The sequence below is a fragment of the Oncorhynchus keta genome, chromosome 36 (assembly GCF_023373465.1).
Source record: "Oncorhynchus keta strain PuntledgeMale-10-30-2019 chromosome 36, Oket_V2, whole genome shotgun sequence".
NCBI lineage: Eukaryota > Metazoa > Chordata > Actinopteri > Salmoniformes > Salmonidae > Oncorhynchus > Oncorhynchus keta.
Window position 1 is genome coordinate 20542027 of NC_068456.1, and position 17127 is coordinate 20559153.

Sequence of the window (17127 nt, forward strand, 5' to 3'; positions counted from 1 at the left end):
GGCACAATTTTCTTTTTTATTACTTTTTTGACAGCTAGGGGCAACTCTAACACATAATTCACCTTGTTAGTCAGTATGTGTTACACCTGTGCTGGTTAGTGGGAAGGTGTTTAACCTGTACTGGCCAAGGTGCTCCAAGGTGCTCCAGTTGTCTTCTTTTTTTTAAAGTTTAAAATAATAAAAATTACCCCTTTTTTCTCCCCAATTTCGTGGTATCCAATTGTTGTAGTAGCTACTATCTTGTCTCATCGCTACAACTCCCGTACGGGCTCGGGAGAGACGAAGGTTGAAAGTCACGCGTCCTCCGATACACAACACAACCAGCCGTACTGCTTCTTAACACAGCGTGCATCCAACCCGGAAGCCAGCCGCACCAATGTGTCGGAGGGTACACTGTGCACCTGGCAACCTTGGTTAGCACGCACTGCGCCCGGCACGCCACAGGAGTCGCTGGTGCGCGATGAGACAAGGACATCCCTACCGACCAAGCCCTCCCTAACCCGGACGACGCTAGGCCAATTGTGCGTCGCCCCACGGACCTCCCGGTCACGGCCGGTTACGACCTTTTTGGTTTGCTTATTGTCTTTTTGGTTTGGTGTGGGTTTATCTTTTGTTTGCCTCTTAGTGGGCAAATTTAGTGGGTGCTCATGGTGGGTGTATTTTAGGTCCCAGCTTTTGTTGCTATGCAGCTTTCAGTGGACACCCCCATGAGTGTCTTTCAGAACCCCTCCTAAAAACCCGCCTGTTTTGTTTTGGTTGTTGTCAGTGACTCTTTGTTAGTTCCCCTTTCTGTTTGAGCAACAATTTCTAGTTTCCTTACTGGGGAACGTAACAGTTCCCAGAACATTGTTCTCATAACACAAACTGTCCAGTCGGGGTGATGATTATAGAATATTTGTATGAAACATTTGTCTAATGTTGCAAGAACGGTTCTAGAACACATTTAATCTGTTCTTTATAGGTTCCCAGAATGTTTCATTAGGTTGTGGGAAGAGTCTGTTGGGAACAATGTGGGGACATCACAAAATATATGTTCCATAAATGCCAAAACTGTACAGTTGTGCAGATTATTATAAAATGTTTATTTTAGGGTGCAAAAAACACTCAACTGATGTTACAAGAATGTTCCCAGAACACATTTTGTTTGTTTTTTTAAAGGTTATCAGAATGTCATGGTGTCCATGTGGTTGCCGTTCCAGCCTTTATTATGAGCTGTCCTCCCCTCAGCAGCCTCCTGTAGTCCCTACAATGTAAGCACTAGACTGTTCCCACAACCTAATGAAACAAAAAGCTGTGGCCTTGTTATTTTATTTTTTTGTAAAATATGGTCAATCAGGACACAGAACAGTTATTAAAATGTTCCCATCCTCTTCATATGCTGTGTACTTGTAACACTGTATTTTATGATTTTCTTTCTTAATCACATGTGGGGTTTGCAAGTTTAAAACTCACGTGCAGATTGTCAACGTATGAAGTGTCAACATCTGAAGTGTAAAAAATATGGATGTGCTTGCATAATTAAATTCTGTTCAAATGTCCTATGAATAAAATGAAAATGCCATGTGTCTCTATATCACCTACAACACAGTCCTCAAATGCAAATTGCCATGCAATCTGGAGAGAAACAAAACAGGGCTGTATTCCAATCTGATTTCTTATGCTTTAATTTGCATGCTGAGAATGTTGTGGTAAGATTAGGTCAAACTTAAATCTAACATTTTCTAAATGTTCTTGAAATGTTCTCAGGACCTCCATATCAAGGTAAGCTGTATATTGTGTGAACATCAATGGAATATGAAACCTAAAACAAATATGCTATGAAGATCATAAAAAAATACTTATTTCATTCTTACAACATTAAGGGAATGTATGTGCAACCTAACTTAAACGTTGTGTGAATGTCATCACAACTGAGCATATTTTGTGTTTTGTAATGTACCCACACTGTTCCCACAACCTAATTACATGTTCTGGGAACCTTTAAAGAACTCAGAAAGGCTGCTTTGTCAACATTATTGTAACATCAAAATAATATAAAACAAACATTATCTGAATGTCAGCACAACTGGACAGTTTTTGCATTTTGGGAACTTGTCCTGTCCCCACAATGTTACCACAACCTTTTGAAACATTCTGGGAACCATTAAAGAACAGACTAAATGTTTTCTGTGAGTGTTTTTGTAACATCAGGCAAATGTGTTTGCACACTAACAGAAACATTGTAGAAAAATTCACGCAAATGGACAGTTATGGTGTTTAGGGAACATATCTGTTGTGATGTCTCCACAATCTTCCCATCAGACTGTTCCCATAACCTAGTGAAGCATTCTGGGAACCATTAAAGAACAGATTAAATGTGTTATAGGAACGTTCTTGCAACATCAGGCAAATGTTTTACACAAATATACAAACTTTTGGAGAAGGTTCTGTGGTGGTTGTTACAGAGGTTGTGCACAACATTTTAGTGAACGTCAGGAGAACATTCAAAGGATGATCATCTGAAACATTTTTGATAAATAGATTTGATTAAAAATTATATGATATCATCATATATGATATCATCCTACTGTTATACTGAACAAAAATATAAATGGCATATATTATTATTATTATATATATTATTATATATTATTATTATTATATAAATGCAACATGCAACAATTTCTAAGATTTTACTGAGTTACTGTTCATAGAAGGAAATCAGTCAATTTAAATAAATAAATAATAAATTCACAAATACCTTTTAAAAAAAGTAGGGGTGTGGATCAGAAAACCAGTCAGTATCTGGTGTGACCACCATTTGCCTCTTGCAGCGGGACACATCTCCTTCACATAGAGTTGATCAGGCTGTTGATAGTGTCCTGTGGAATGTTGACCCACTCTTCTTCAATGGCTGTGCAAAATTGCTGGATATTAGCGGGAACTGGAACACGCTGTCTCACATGTCGCCCCAGAGCAACCCGAACCTGATCAATGGGTGACATGTCTGGTGAGTATGCAGGCCAACTAGGACATTTTCACCTTCCAGTGTAATAGCGTACACCCCGCCGGTAGGCGTCTGATTGCCGTCATTTTCGTGCGATTCTAGATGTAGAATCGTTTTGCACTCGGATTACAAATTACGGACTTCACTGTGTTGAGAGGTGCTAAGTCAGGGGTTCCTAAACATTTTTGGCCCGCAACCCCATTTTAATATAAATTATTTTTCACGACCCCACCATGTAAAAAAGGTTATGTGATCAACGGCCAATGTTTACTTTTTTAATTTGGGCTTTGACAGTCTATTACAAATAAGTCTGACAGTATTTTTTACAGTATGAAGACAGTATGGTTTGAAGTGACTGAAATTCATCAGAAAGGTATTGGGAAGTTCAGAAGATTATCAGGCAATAATGTTGTATGACCTTCTGTATAGAAGTGTCAGGTTGTGCGCTACTGGTAAGAGGTCAGGTGCAGGAGAGCGGAGAGTTCTGATCAGGCGCACACTTTAATTGGCAGAAGTAACAACAGACGGACGCAACTGTGTCAAAAACCTCCAGCCAAAATGGCAAAGGTGCAAAGCGCGACAACAGTCAAAATAATGCAGAAGTTAAACAATTAAACACACTCGGGTTCAACACGGTACCTGGGGAAAAACCAGCCTGGCGCATAATACGAAACATGTAACAATCAATTCCACACAAAGACATGGGGGAAACAGAGGGAACATATAAGTAGTGTGATTAGGGAATGTAAACCAGGTGTGCGTGGAAACAAGACAATGACAAGTGGAGCGGCGATGGCTAGTAGACCGGTGACGTCGACCGCCGAACGCCACCTGAACAAGGAGAGGAGCCGACTTCGGTGGAAGTCGTGACAAGAAGTCTGATTTATTGCCTGCTCTTGTCCACTCGGTTCTAACGGCTTGTTGGCAAACTAGAGGGGAAAAGTATGTTCATACGTGTTCCTGAGGATCTTTTAGTGAAGGGGTCATAATATTTTGTAGCTTAAAACACTCAAAAGATAGAGACACATTTGTAGGAAGAAGACAGAAACCGCTCTGTTTATTACAATCATATCAAGCAGCTACTGGAGGTTACTGACGTAACCCCGGTTCTATGAACCAAGCTCAAATTTCTCTTGCTGCCCCATTTTCAAATCAGGCGACCCCTAGTTTGGGAAACCATGTGCTAACGACTCTCGGCCAACTAACGCTACCAGTGTGTCTGTGCCATTAGGCCGCTTAGAAAAGTCTCTGCATTGACCATCTTGTTCAGAAGTGTAAGTGGGTCATCCAGCAGTTCAGCGGCCACATGCAGTCAAGAAGTGACCGAATGGAAGAGTAGATGAGATCAGGGAAGATCACAGTCATAGAACAGCTGAGAAATAGATCTGGTAATACATTATGAATGATATCTCAGCCATGTGAAAGGAGTTTGCTTAGAAATGTATTTTACATGCACTGGTGCTAATTTATTTCCATTACCAGAACAATGTTTTACCCTGACAAAAATGAAAGTTCAAGAGATCAATAGCGGAAGGAAGGAAGCAACATCATATCTGTAATTGAGTTGCCAAAAAGTCCACAAATCAATAGGTCCGGGAGTCTTTGTTACTGTTTCTCCAAACCGCTTCCTTTATTTAATCGAATAAGTAACACAATTCCCCTCCCAACCAAATTAGGAATAACAAATCCGTTCAAATATACCCACCCAACCCTCTCACTCTTTGTGTTTGCCCATTTTCAAATAGTCAAACTTTGAATGCCATTCTCTTCCAGTGGAGTAGGAGGCTGCAGTATAAGGAGGACATTAAGTACAAGTACCTTTGTTTTTCACATGTAGCTACAGCATGAAAGGAGAAACTTCCACCAAATCTCTCTAAAAGGACTGTAAATATAGCACAACATCCCACAGCTATGAAAGACAATACATGGAATAGTTTCCCCACATTCTTCTTGCTTTGTAATAGAAAACAAGAGCTGTTGCAGAGGAAATGTGAAAATCCACTGATGGGTGAAGGAAATGAAATGAAGAAGAAACCCCGATAGAGAACAGACCACAAGGGTCTGTGATGGGAAAATGATCACTTTATTGATGGATTTGACAACGTGAGACAGAGCCTTTCCTGCTCTGATTATGTGGTAACATACAAACAGCTCGCACATGTGATTGAATTCACAGACCCAGAGGTTTGTGACTGTTAGGCAGTCTCTAAGGATCAGCTTCAAGTTGTAATGATACGTGTACCGGAGAGTTGATTGAAATAGTAGGGAACCATGTTTCCTCTGAGTCCTCACACAAAATATGTCATTTGTTTACCTACAGAATTCCTTAGAATTCAATTGAGCCCATCTCTGTCATTTTTACACCTAATTTTGTTTCCAACTGCCTACACACAATCTGAAAGCATCTACCTATGGAGAGTACCTGGTAGTAGAAGTAAATTCTTACAGTTCCCTAAAAACACTGAGATTTCATTTGACCAGGGACAAAGAGCTACAGTGCACCATAATATGTTTCACGTTGAATTGAGACCTCATTTTTCACATTTAACCTCAGTATTGAATGTACAGAGCAATGTAAGTAATCTGACCTCTCTGCTAAAAAGATGTGTCAGAGAATAATTTAGAAAAACAAAACCCCAGCTACTGCCTCTTCACTTATGTTCTGCCATTAACCTGGCAAATAATATTAACAGAAAACAATAAACACAAGTCATTTTTACTGTGCAATTAGTAAGTGGGCTTTTGGTCCATTGCAAATAACAACAATAATATAATAATATATAATATACATCAACAACATGCATGACAGTCTTTCTTGGTTGAGGGTTGACAAGAGATTAACTGCTACTCTTCAAGTTTTTATGAGAAATATTAATGTGATGAGAATTACAAATTGTCTGCATAATCAAATAACATTCAGCTCAGACACCCACACATACCCCACAAGACATGCCACCAGGGGTCATTTCAAAGTCCCTAAGTCCAAAACTAATTAATGGCACTGCACAGTATTATACAGAGTCATGATCCCTTCCATTTCTAATTATTCACGCAAACAGCAACATTTTAAAAACAGGATTAAACAACATCACATGGAACAGCGGGAACTGTGAGGGGACACACACAAACACACACACAAACATACACACTCTAACACATATTTTGTTGTTGTTGTATTGTTTGTATATGGTTGTATTGTAAATGTGTGTGACTGTCCTTGTCTATCAGTGTATCAGTGTTTTATTACTTGTCATGTTTTGTGTTTTTTTTGTGAATCGCAAGAAGAGTAGCTGCTACTTCAGCAAAAGCCAATGGGGAGCCAAATAAACAAATAGATACTCTCTTCCATATAAAACAAAACAAATAAACAAATAAATACTCTATTCCATACAAAACAAAACAAATAAACAAATAAATACTCTATTCCATACAAAACAAAACAAATAAACAAATAAATACTCTATTCCATACAAAACAAAACAAATAAACAAATAAATACTGTCTTCCATACAAAACAAAACAAATAAACAAATACATACTCTCTTCCATATAAAACAAAACAAAATAGTGAGCTGAATCCAAATCCCCACTAGCCATATACTCTGCAGCTATGAAAAATGTTAAATCATGCTAAATCACATGCACATGCACATTCACTGAGTAAAATACACAAAAAAAGTTATTCTCATTGTTCTGCCTACTTTTCATTATATTTTTTCAAGCTATTTTGTAGCTTGAGGTAAGAATATATTAATAAGATATCCCTACAGATCATCAATACATTTCTCTTTCTCAGTGGGGAGTTGCACTGATGGACTAGATAGATTTCACAGCTGAATCTAAAGAAATACTGCATTGACAACATACTAGACATTCTAATGCATTTTCCTTCCTTTTGCTCCAAAATGTGTAACTCAACTGGTTAAAATGGCTGAATGTCATACATACACAACCAGAGCCTCTGGAACAAACCAGACCATGTAACCTGAGTGTGTTTGCATGCAAGTACACGTGTCTATATGCATGTTTGCATTTATGTACAGTCATGTGCATCAGTGCACATGGTGACACCCCCGTCATACACTCATTTCGATGCCACATACCTGTAACTAGCTGTCGCTACAAAACCAAATCAAGGACATGGATTTCAGTAGAGTCAAAGCCTTCTAGTTGTACATGTGTGTCCTTTCGCGTTGGGTTTGTAACAGCCTACACGGTGTCTTATCGCTACTGAAGTGCAGCATACAAAAAAAGTGCACTGAGGTTGAATGGGTTTTCACCCAGTTTGAACACTGTTCTGCACACCTTACCTTTCTGTATACAATCATGTTGGGTGATTCATCGGCTACTCCATTGCTCCCCACACTGTTGGTCTGTGCCATGATCCAGTAGGGTGAACAGCCTCAGTAATGCTCAGGTGCTGAAGCAGAGAGATAGGACAGGGGAGAACATTATGGCATGGAAACATTAAAGAGGAATCCTACAGGAACAAAATGTCCCTTACCTTTAAGCTACATACAAAATAGAAGAATCCTTTGAGTGCATACAAATGACCTATTAGATGTCAGTGAGTCTATTTCCAATCATAGGCTAACATGGTAGAAATGTTAATATCATCAACTAATTGATGTATTAACTAAATGTTTTGGCTGGTTAATTTCAGTACAAATAGCAGTAATTACAGTGATGTGATCATCATTATTATAATCATCACCATCATTCTCCTCCTCCTCCTCATCATTTAATATTTTACCATTATACACAGTCCTTCACTATTCGACCCGATTAACATATGCACAATATCGAGATTTAATGAAAGCTTATACAAAGGCCTTATTGATTTATGCCTTGCTATCGTGCTTATTGACATTGGAGAATTCAATAGCTCCTGAGATGCGAAAAGGCAGTACGGTGGCAAGAAAACGTGCAGGCAAGCTCTAAATCAAAAACAGTGGATGTTGTGGACTTAACGAAATAGGCTCGGGTTGTTTCTCAAAGGGAAAGTAAAGAACAATGTGTAAAATACATTTAATTTAGTGCCATTGAAATACAAAACGTGAATACAAAGTATACAAAAAACCCTTTCATTACAAACGGTGAGAAATGATCGAGGGCAATTTTGTGTGCATCCGAGGTTCCGTATCTAATCTTCGCCCCAAACGACACCCACCGCATCCTTTCAAGGATTATTCCAAAATACATAGCATATGTAAATATCATAGTCTTCCCTTAGCTCCCATCATTACATAGTTAATAGTCAATGAAGTGTCTCCATCAAGCCAAGACTCCTATAATTTCAGTACCATGGACAGCTACAGCATAAAGCCCGCTCCCTTGATCACTTGTCTCGATCTATCGTGAATAAAAGGAAAATATGTAAATAAGCAATCGTTCTTTGATGATTTACCTGAAAAAACGCACAGCCTGCGAATATCCTGTTTCTTTGCAGAACTGGTGTGCAGTGCGTGTGATATGTTAGGCTATGTCAACTGGCAGACATAGGAATTCGAAGATAATTCATTGGCAATTGTTAGAGACAGGCATTCGATGCAGACTTGGTTGTTACCGCTTCCCTCTTCTCCAAAATGATGCTGAAAGCACGGGCGCGCGGCACCCACAGAATAACGTGAACGTGCATCGATCCATGACCAATCACGTGCAAGGAATCCAAACCCCTATCTGGCACATTTACAGGGGACCGTCAGATTGAAATAGCACTGTGTTGTTGTTATAAAACAGTAATGGTGGTCACACATTTCTTTAAACACATTTTGGTGAGCTGAGCAGAGAAACAGGCATACTACTGAAGATGATAATGATGCTAATGATGATGATGAATTGGGAATACACATTTGGTCAATTACATGTAATGGTGTAATGAGTACCCACCAAAACCTATAAATAAATGTATCTGTGTATTCTTTATGTATTGTTTATATTTCTGTTACATACTGTGACATTTTGCATATTCAATAGTCATTATAATTTGTATTTTTTAGCCTACCTTGCTAGAATGTTAATCATATTGACATAGCCCAGAGATATCTGATTAGCATTTAGGCCATTAATTGGATGGCCAATGTCATAAAGCTAATAATGATATTCTCATCTGTAGCCTACAAAACATCTTCCTTCACTTCATTATGCATGCACAGTATGCATATCTTTCAGGTTTAGGTGACACTGTGTCCAAACTCTTGTTTGTCTTCAAGGCCTGTTTGCTGCTGTGGTAAAATAATGCATTATACTCAGTCTTGAATATTCAGAAATGATTACCAACCTCATTTGATGCAGCATCGTTGGCTGGGTGGTACACCACTGTCAGAGCGCAAAGGATTTGCAAAGAAATGAGCTTCAAGACTCATGTGTCACTCTCATCCCAACCCAAATCCGGTTCTTCCATCTCACTTTCGTATTTCTCCTCAACCTCACCTTACATCGAATCAGTTTTAATATTTGAACACATTTTTTCAAAGGCTGAACATTTATGCTCATCATTTATTTTGAAAAAACAGAAGTATCTGATACGCTGTTTTTTTTGTGGCACCGACTCTTGGTCCCTGAAGACTCTCAATCCATATGATACATTTGTTGGCATGTATAAATCCACTACTACTTTTCAATAGAAATGTTTATGGTACATGTCCTCTCGGGATAGCAAGTTACTATAAATGTTCATTTTAATACATGCAGTTAACACAGAATACCTAGACCTGGCAATCTACCACCAACAGTTTGTCTACAATCATATCAAATCAAATCAAATCAAATTTATTTATATAGCCCTTCGTACATCAGCTGATATCTCAAAGTGCTGTACAGAAACCCAGCCTAAAACCCCAAACAGCAAACAATGCAGGTGTAAAATCATATCAAGGGGCTTCTCCTTTCATCAAGCAGAATAGTTTTCTATAACCCTTTCTCCCTCTCCCATAATTCCATATCTATTTGAGGTGCCTGTACTCAGTTCTGGTGAGCTCCTGTCCAAGTCAAGCACTGCCTCTATGCAGTATTGACTGGATGTCACTGGGGATCTCCCTATATTGAACGCCTTATCAGTAGAATTCACTAGAAAGTCAGGCCGGGTCAACCAAGGGCCCCTTTAGGTCCCTTCTAAGAACTGGAGCCCATCCCGTGAGAAAACCCTGCAAGTATAATATGTGTCATATGCCCTGCCTTCTTCTTCCCCACGTGTGAATGTAACAGACATCACGCTGCTTGCTTAGCAAGTACCACATCCTCCTGACGAGGCTCACACCGAGGCTCGAACCCAGGACATCTGCCTTGCTAGCACATGTGAACGCCCTCACAAAGCGTCTTACCAGTCGGCAACATCAAAAAGTTAGCTATTTGGTGGCACTTCAGAATGAGGAGTGAGTTTCACACATCCACATGTGCTACACCAAGACCTAGGTTCGGTAGGTTACTTTATAAATGTAACAAGTTACAGTTCCTGTCCAAAATTGTAATCTGCAAAGTAACATTTGGATTACCCAAACTCAGTAACATAATCTGATTACTTTCAGTTAGTTTTGGATTACCTTCCCCTTATTAATATTGATGTACCCGTGCTTCAATCTATGTAACATAATAACATTTGCCAGTCTGAGATAGAGATTTCAGTTTTTTTGCATGGGCTGCATCTCAATCCAGCGCATCCACCTATGCAGCCTTCCCTATCTGCAGTGGAAAGTTGCAGAGCTACAGCACTGTTTGTCAGACCAGGAGACACCTGAAAATTGGTCTTCTCAGGAAAACGTCCGTAACTAACATGGCACTCTATAGAAAGATGAGACTCTCACGAACACGATGGTCTTCTCTATTTTGATTCATGACTTCCATAAGCCCCACGGGACTCGTCTGAAGTCCGTTTGAGCTACAAACAAATATGTGTCACGGGACTTGTCTGAAGGTACTGGTTTAAAAACATTATGGACGGACATATGGAGGTAGTTTTGTGCCAACAAAAAAAGGGGTTAAATATGTGTAAAAAAATACATACATATATATATATCTATAATATATATATCTATATCTATCTATCTATCTATCTATCTATCTATCTATCTATCTATCTATCTATCTATCTATCTATCTATCTATCTATCTATCTATCTATCTATATATATATATATATATATATATACTTCCTGAGCTTTCTTATATTTCCTCGATATAGGACAAACACTTCAAAACCTTGTTTCTTATGAGTTTTTTGTATTTTTTTTGCAATTTATAATTGTGTTATTAAGTGCATTTCTGTGGGCTATAGTAATAAAGGTCAAATTCAATAATTTATCAAATAATTTTCTTATATGTATTTTTTCTATACCTAAAGGGCTCTTAAAATTACAAATCAAATAGTTAAATGATCCATAGTATGACCATCTTAAACAATTCCATATGTCAGTTTAGACGCCCCCCACCCCTTATGCACTTCTGAACTTTTATTTAAGATGTCTATGTTTTTTAGAGGATGATCCACAGTTCAGTAGTCACGCAGTCAAGAACATTAGAGCCATCTGGTGGTTCAAGACAGAACACTGCCCAAACTAGTGCAACGATATCAGAATTACTGCTAGACAACAACCAGACATAGTTTTGGAATACTAAACATGCCTTATTTGATTGATTCTTACAAATGCAGAGATCTAATGTAGTAGGCTAACTCAGTTAGGAACAATCTATGAGAATATCATTGTATCTAGTTGTGTGGAAAAGCATCACCCCAGTAGATTGATGGTGCATAAATAAATATGATTGGCTATTTGGTATTCGATATTAGCATTGTTCACGTCATGTTCAAATCATCCGAAAGTATTTCAAATTGATTGTGAAGCAAAAGTCAACGAAGTTACTTGTAGATGATTTGAACAAAACGTTAGCATTTGGAAACAGTCCCAGCGAAACTAAACTAAAGCATAGATTGCTGTCATACCACAGAACAATGAGACAGATATTTCACTGAATGTATAAATGTGAAGCGTCCGCTTGGCTTTTCAACTCACTACAAAATATGGTAGTGAGAGGAAGACCAGTGGCAGACAGTGGGAGAAGATGGAATCAAATGGATTTTGGCCGACATTCTGCAAATTTTCTCATTGATGAAACCTCTGGATAAGAGCGTCTGCTCTTGACTTAAATGTAAATGTAAATGTAAAACAGTTTTCTCCTCCCAAAACTATAATCTGTTACGAACAGTGGATTACGTTTTGTAGACTTTACCCTTTGTTCAAATTTCCAATTGAGTTGTTTAAAAGGCGTGGAAAGGCAAATTGAGTTATTGCACAAGCACACATTACACAGTAGGCTAATTTATTCTCATTTGAAATGACAGGCTGTGGTCTATCTTGGTTTAGTTATTAAAAATATTTGGTCATGCCTTGTCCATGGACTGGTTACAGGGTAAGGAAACCAATGTAATTTTGGTAGCTATCCCTTTAATTTATGTTACGTGCATCTGTCCGCGAGAGATTAGCAATGTGCCACAGATAAACCATTTATTATCGTAATCTTTGAGTGTACTGTCACTTTAACAGGCCGATGTTCAACGTAAAAACTCAAATCCCCAGAATGCACAGTAGTTTGAGTCCTCGCCAAAAGGGTCATGGTTAGAAGGGATACAGATTTTATCAAATTAACGTCAAAAGTAAACATTTGGGGGATTTTAGCTAACCAATTTCGTAACCTTGATGTAATTATCATAACCGCATATGTTAATTCCCCAAACCTGCTGCGTAACATGGTCTCCTAACCTGTTACGAAAAGTCAAATCTGACAAAAGCCGTATCCTCTCTAGTCAAAACCAACAAAAAGCGGAAACAAAAGAAATCGCAAATTTCTAGAAACAAATTTTGGTGAGCTGGGCAGAGATACAGGCATACAACTGACAGCTTTCACTGTTAACGCCATACACCTAACTCAGGAGGGCTGACATGGCTTTGAAAAGAATACAGAAGGTGAGTGTGCCCATTAATTGTATAATGTCGTCATGTTCATAAACGGTTGGTCGATGTCCTGTCACAAAATTCCACGATAGCATACTATAGCTAGCTCATTTTAGCTTTGGACGTTAGCTGCGTAGCTATGTAACGTTCGCTAGCTACCTGTTTAGCTAAACCTTTGGCTACTTTGTCAACAATGGTTTAACTTGTCCGTTATTCCGCACCAACGAAATACAACACTTTCATCGCAGCAATAATAACAATAAACTAACTGTTAATGTTTTACCTTGTCAGGCTGGCAAATAAAAGCTTGCTAATATTAGTAACGTTAATTACACCTGTTGGCTATTGGCCTACCAGCATAATCATCAGTCAATCAATAACGTTAGCTAACTAAGTTAACTAGTTATCGGTGTAACGTTAGCTAGGTAAGTGAATTGTATCAACGCCATAACTAGCTAGTTACAGTAGCTAGTTAGATACTCGTAAATTAACTAACCAACTGGTCTGTTAGCTACTCGAACTTGTAAGCTAGTTATGTTGATTTTCTGGTTATTCCTGTCTGTCAATGAATAAAAACGCTTCTGGAATCCTCATCACCACGAGTGGGCTATTGTAGCTATCTTTACTTGTTTTACTTTCAGTGTATATTTCAACAGAACATTAACGTTAATGCGCATTTATATAATTCATGAAATTCAGCAGTAGCTAAATTATGGATATATGGGGGTCAATTCCTAGTTATATATGTAGCTAGCTACGTACCTTGTTGTTTACTTATTTAACCAGGAAAAAAAACATTGAGACACGGCGTCTCTTGCAAGGGAGATCTGGCCAAGAAAGCAGCAGCTGTCAAACACTACACCATGTAAAACATACAGGACAACATGTCACCTAGCTACTTGAATTCGTATAAAGCCATATAGACCACAAGACTGACTTGTCAAAGCAGCTAACAACATTGTTGGGTAGACAATGCACTATATGTATGGCATTTTCCCCCTGTGCATAATTCATTGTTCTACATTTAATTTTATTTTACAGGAGCTACATGACTTGCAAAGGGACCCTCCTGCTCAATGCTCAGCTGGACCAGTTGGAGAGGACTGTATGTTTCACTACAGCTTTTGTGGCCACCTTAATTAATGCAGAAATACAATTTGATGCATATGGAAATGAAGGGGTATTGACCTCAGTCGATTAATTCCTTTTGGTGCCATTTTGTATTTTATTATTGTCAATAATTATATGATTTGATGTGATCTAATGTCTCTTCTTTCTTTTACAGTGTTTCATTGGCAAGCCACAATCATGGGACCTGTAAGACCTTTTCTAAATTCTCATTGTTTCTAAATCTTTAGTAGACAAGTGTGTCAATATTGTGTTGATTTCTGATGGAAGCTATTTATTCTGCTTTGGTCCCATTGTTATAAGCTCAAACTTCTTGCACCAAAGGAACATGTGTTAGTCTCCTTGTCTTACTATATAGCCTACTATAACGGAGTTGCTTGGATGTGTGTCACCTCCAGTAAACCCCCATCACACTTCTGTTACTGTAAACAATGACAAGTAAAGGGAGGCTGACTGTGGGCTTTAACATTCTATTGAGTATTGGGTGTCACTTTATGGTTCACAGCACTGTTTTAACAAGGAACCTTTCACCCCTCTTTTAGACTGACAGCCCATATCAGGGAGGAGTGTTCTTCCTCACCATCCACTTCCCAACAGACTATCCCTTCAAACCACCAAAGGTTAGAAATACCTCTTCAGCTCCTGTTACACAATATTCCCCTAGGTGTCGAGTACCCTAAACCACATGCAGTATGAATGCCTGACTTTCTTTTTCTCCATGTATTTTCTTTCCATAGGTAGCCTTCACAACGAAAATCTATCACCCAAACATAAACAGTAATGGTAGCATCTGTCTGGACATCCTGAGGTCACAGTGGTCCCCAGCACTTACAGTTTCAAAAGGTAAGACAAACTGGCTTACATGTGTGGTTTGTAAACCAACTTGTTTTTCTGTGTCTTTTGTACCCTCATGAAAGTTAGTTGAAAAATGCATCTCAAATGTTTGATTTGTTCTCCAACTGTTAAGCTTGACAATATTGATCATGACTATTATTGCTGGTGTAATTGAGAAATAAACTCATCCTGGTTATCCCTGCCTTTTTGTTCTTCCAGTTTTATTGTCCATATGCTCTTTGCTATGTGACCCAAACCCAGATGACCCCCTAGTCCCAGACATAGCACACATCTACAAGCAGGACAAAGAAAAGTACGTTTACACGCTCTCTCACACACATGCACACCATTCTTCTTTTAGCAGGAAAAATATATGAACATGACATTCCTTTCATGTGTACAGCATGTAGTCAATTATAGAATAAACATCTCTTCTGAAAGTACACACTCCTCCAAGATACTGTATCTACTGTATAATGATATGGCTGCTTAAAACAGACTGGCTGAATGTAAGATTTGGCTGTAAATGGCTCAATAAGTCTTTGTTAAACCTGGTTTACATTTTATTTTGTTTTTACAGGTACAACAGATTAGCAAGAGATTGGACTCAAAAGTATGCAATGTAAAGGACTGAAGTTTGAGACAACGGAAGAGGTTTAAGCAAATTAACTTCATGGACACTTCTGAAAACAGTACTGTTGCCACCCCTCATCCACACTGGTTCAAGAAGAAGTGTTGTATATGGGAAGCACTTTCTATCCCCAAACTAACTGCTTTTATGCTATGAAGTCATTATTTTCCTTTTGTTTGACGTTCCCAATGTTATATAACTTATTATTGAGTTATTTCTGAGATGACCCATACAAAAAAACAGACCAATTATGACTCCACCCCCTCCATCTTATATTTTTTTTCTCCTTTTAGAGATTTTTATTGTGTAGTATAAAGCTATACTGAATCTATTTTTATTATTTTGCATTAAAAAGTTTAAAAAAAAAAAAAAAAAAGATCCTGTCTTTATTGTTATTCTAGGGAGACCTATTTATTTTAGATCTGCACAAGTGCCTGGAGGTTTGGGCTAGGATTTCTTTTGATTAGGGCAGTAGAATTCAAATTCTTCCCATGTCATTCTGTATTTCACCACTAGATGACAGCATTTACCTCTTCTCACCTACTACACAGGAGCACGGCTCAATTGAATGCAAATTCGAATTAGGGCTATAATCTGGCAGGTTACACATGGATTACACAGTTACCTTGTTTTTCCCAAATCTATAACTCTACAGTTAGTAGCTGAAATGTATATATATAAAAATACATGCTATTATCAGGTTTAATTATGACAGTGCGTTCTGATTTTTCAGATGGGATGTCTAGATGGAATAGGGCTTTTGTCAAATTGACATCAAAAGCAGATTTTTTTTTTTGGAGGGGGGGGCTGGTATTTTGGCTAAATGTAATCCTTTTCCTTACCAAAGTAATTCTCCACACCTGCTACATGAAGTAACTTTCTACATTAATTATCCTACTAAAATTCAATTTTGACCAAAGCTGTATCCATCTAGACAACCACTAGTCCTACGTAAGGATGAAAGTTGACCCTATGAACTTCAACATCTGAATTAAAGCCTAATAAGAGATGCATAATATTTGTTCAGTCTCCCTGTATGTATGCTGTGGAATAGCGCTGTAGGCCTACATATATAAATGAGATGAAGCATATTGTCTAAATGTTTCAATTCCACAGAGGCAACTCAACTGTCTATACTGAAATTCTCCATTTTATCTCAGTGTATCAACTCTTACAGAAGTGGTTCTTGTGGGGTGGTGTTGGGCCATTGTGTAGTTTTGTTACTGTATTGTTTTTTCAGAATGTGAATTGCTTCCTCAATGTTTCTTAGAACTCAAATGCTTCCTCTGGCCATTCTCTTACAGTACGGTTAATTTACTGTATCTCATCGGTGACATGGAATTGAGTCATAAATAAAATACACATTGTAATGAACTTAAGTAAATGTATTAAACCTAGTCAAATTAATTAAATAAACCTACCTACAGTGCATTTGGAGAGTATTCAGACCCCTTTTTACACATTCTGTTACATTAAACCCTAATTCTAAAATTGATTAAATTATTTTCTTCAATCTACACCCAATACCCCATAATGACAAATTGAATACAGGCTTATAGAAATGTTTGCAAATGTATTAAAAATAAAAGAATGATACCTTA

At 38.1% G+C, this 17127-nt stretch overlaps 2 protein-coding genes across 6 annotated transcripts in view; one reads left to right on the forward strand and one right to left on the reverse strand.

Moving 5' to 3' along the window:
- Positions 1–8566, reverse strand: part of LOC118369780 (regulator of G-protein signaling 7-like) — a 50983-nt gene extending 42417 nt beyond the window's left edge. For all 5 annotated transcript variants that reach the window (XR_004822675.2, XR_004822674.2, XM_035754473.2 and 2 more), the window contains exons 1-2: positions 8394–8566; positions 7297–7406 (exon numbers count right to left, since the gene is read on the reverse strand). Coding sequence is in view for 3 of the 5 variants with exons in the window: in XM_035754473.2 (XP_035610366.1) it covers positions 7297–7368 (72 nt within the window). In the remaining 2 variants the exon portion in view is untranslated. The remainder of the gene's footprint in view (positions 1–7296; positions 7407–8393) is intronic.
- A 4052-nt stretch (positions 8567–12618) lies between these two features.
- On the forward strand, positions 12619–17127 carry LOC118369783 (ubiquitin-conjugating enzyme E2 D4-like). The gene is made up of 7 exons (XM_035754476.2): positions 12619–12945; positions 13975–14038; positions 14219–14250; positions 14604–14681; positions 14799–14904; positions 15115–15208; positions 15476–17127. Exons 1-7 carry the CDS (start codon positions 12922–12924, stop codon positions 15519–15521), a joined length of 444 nt encoding a protein of 147 aa, XP_035610369.1. The 5' UTR covers positions 12619–12921; the 3' UTR covers positions 15522–17127.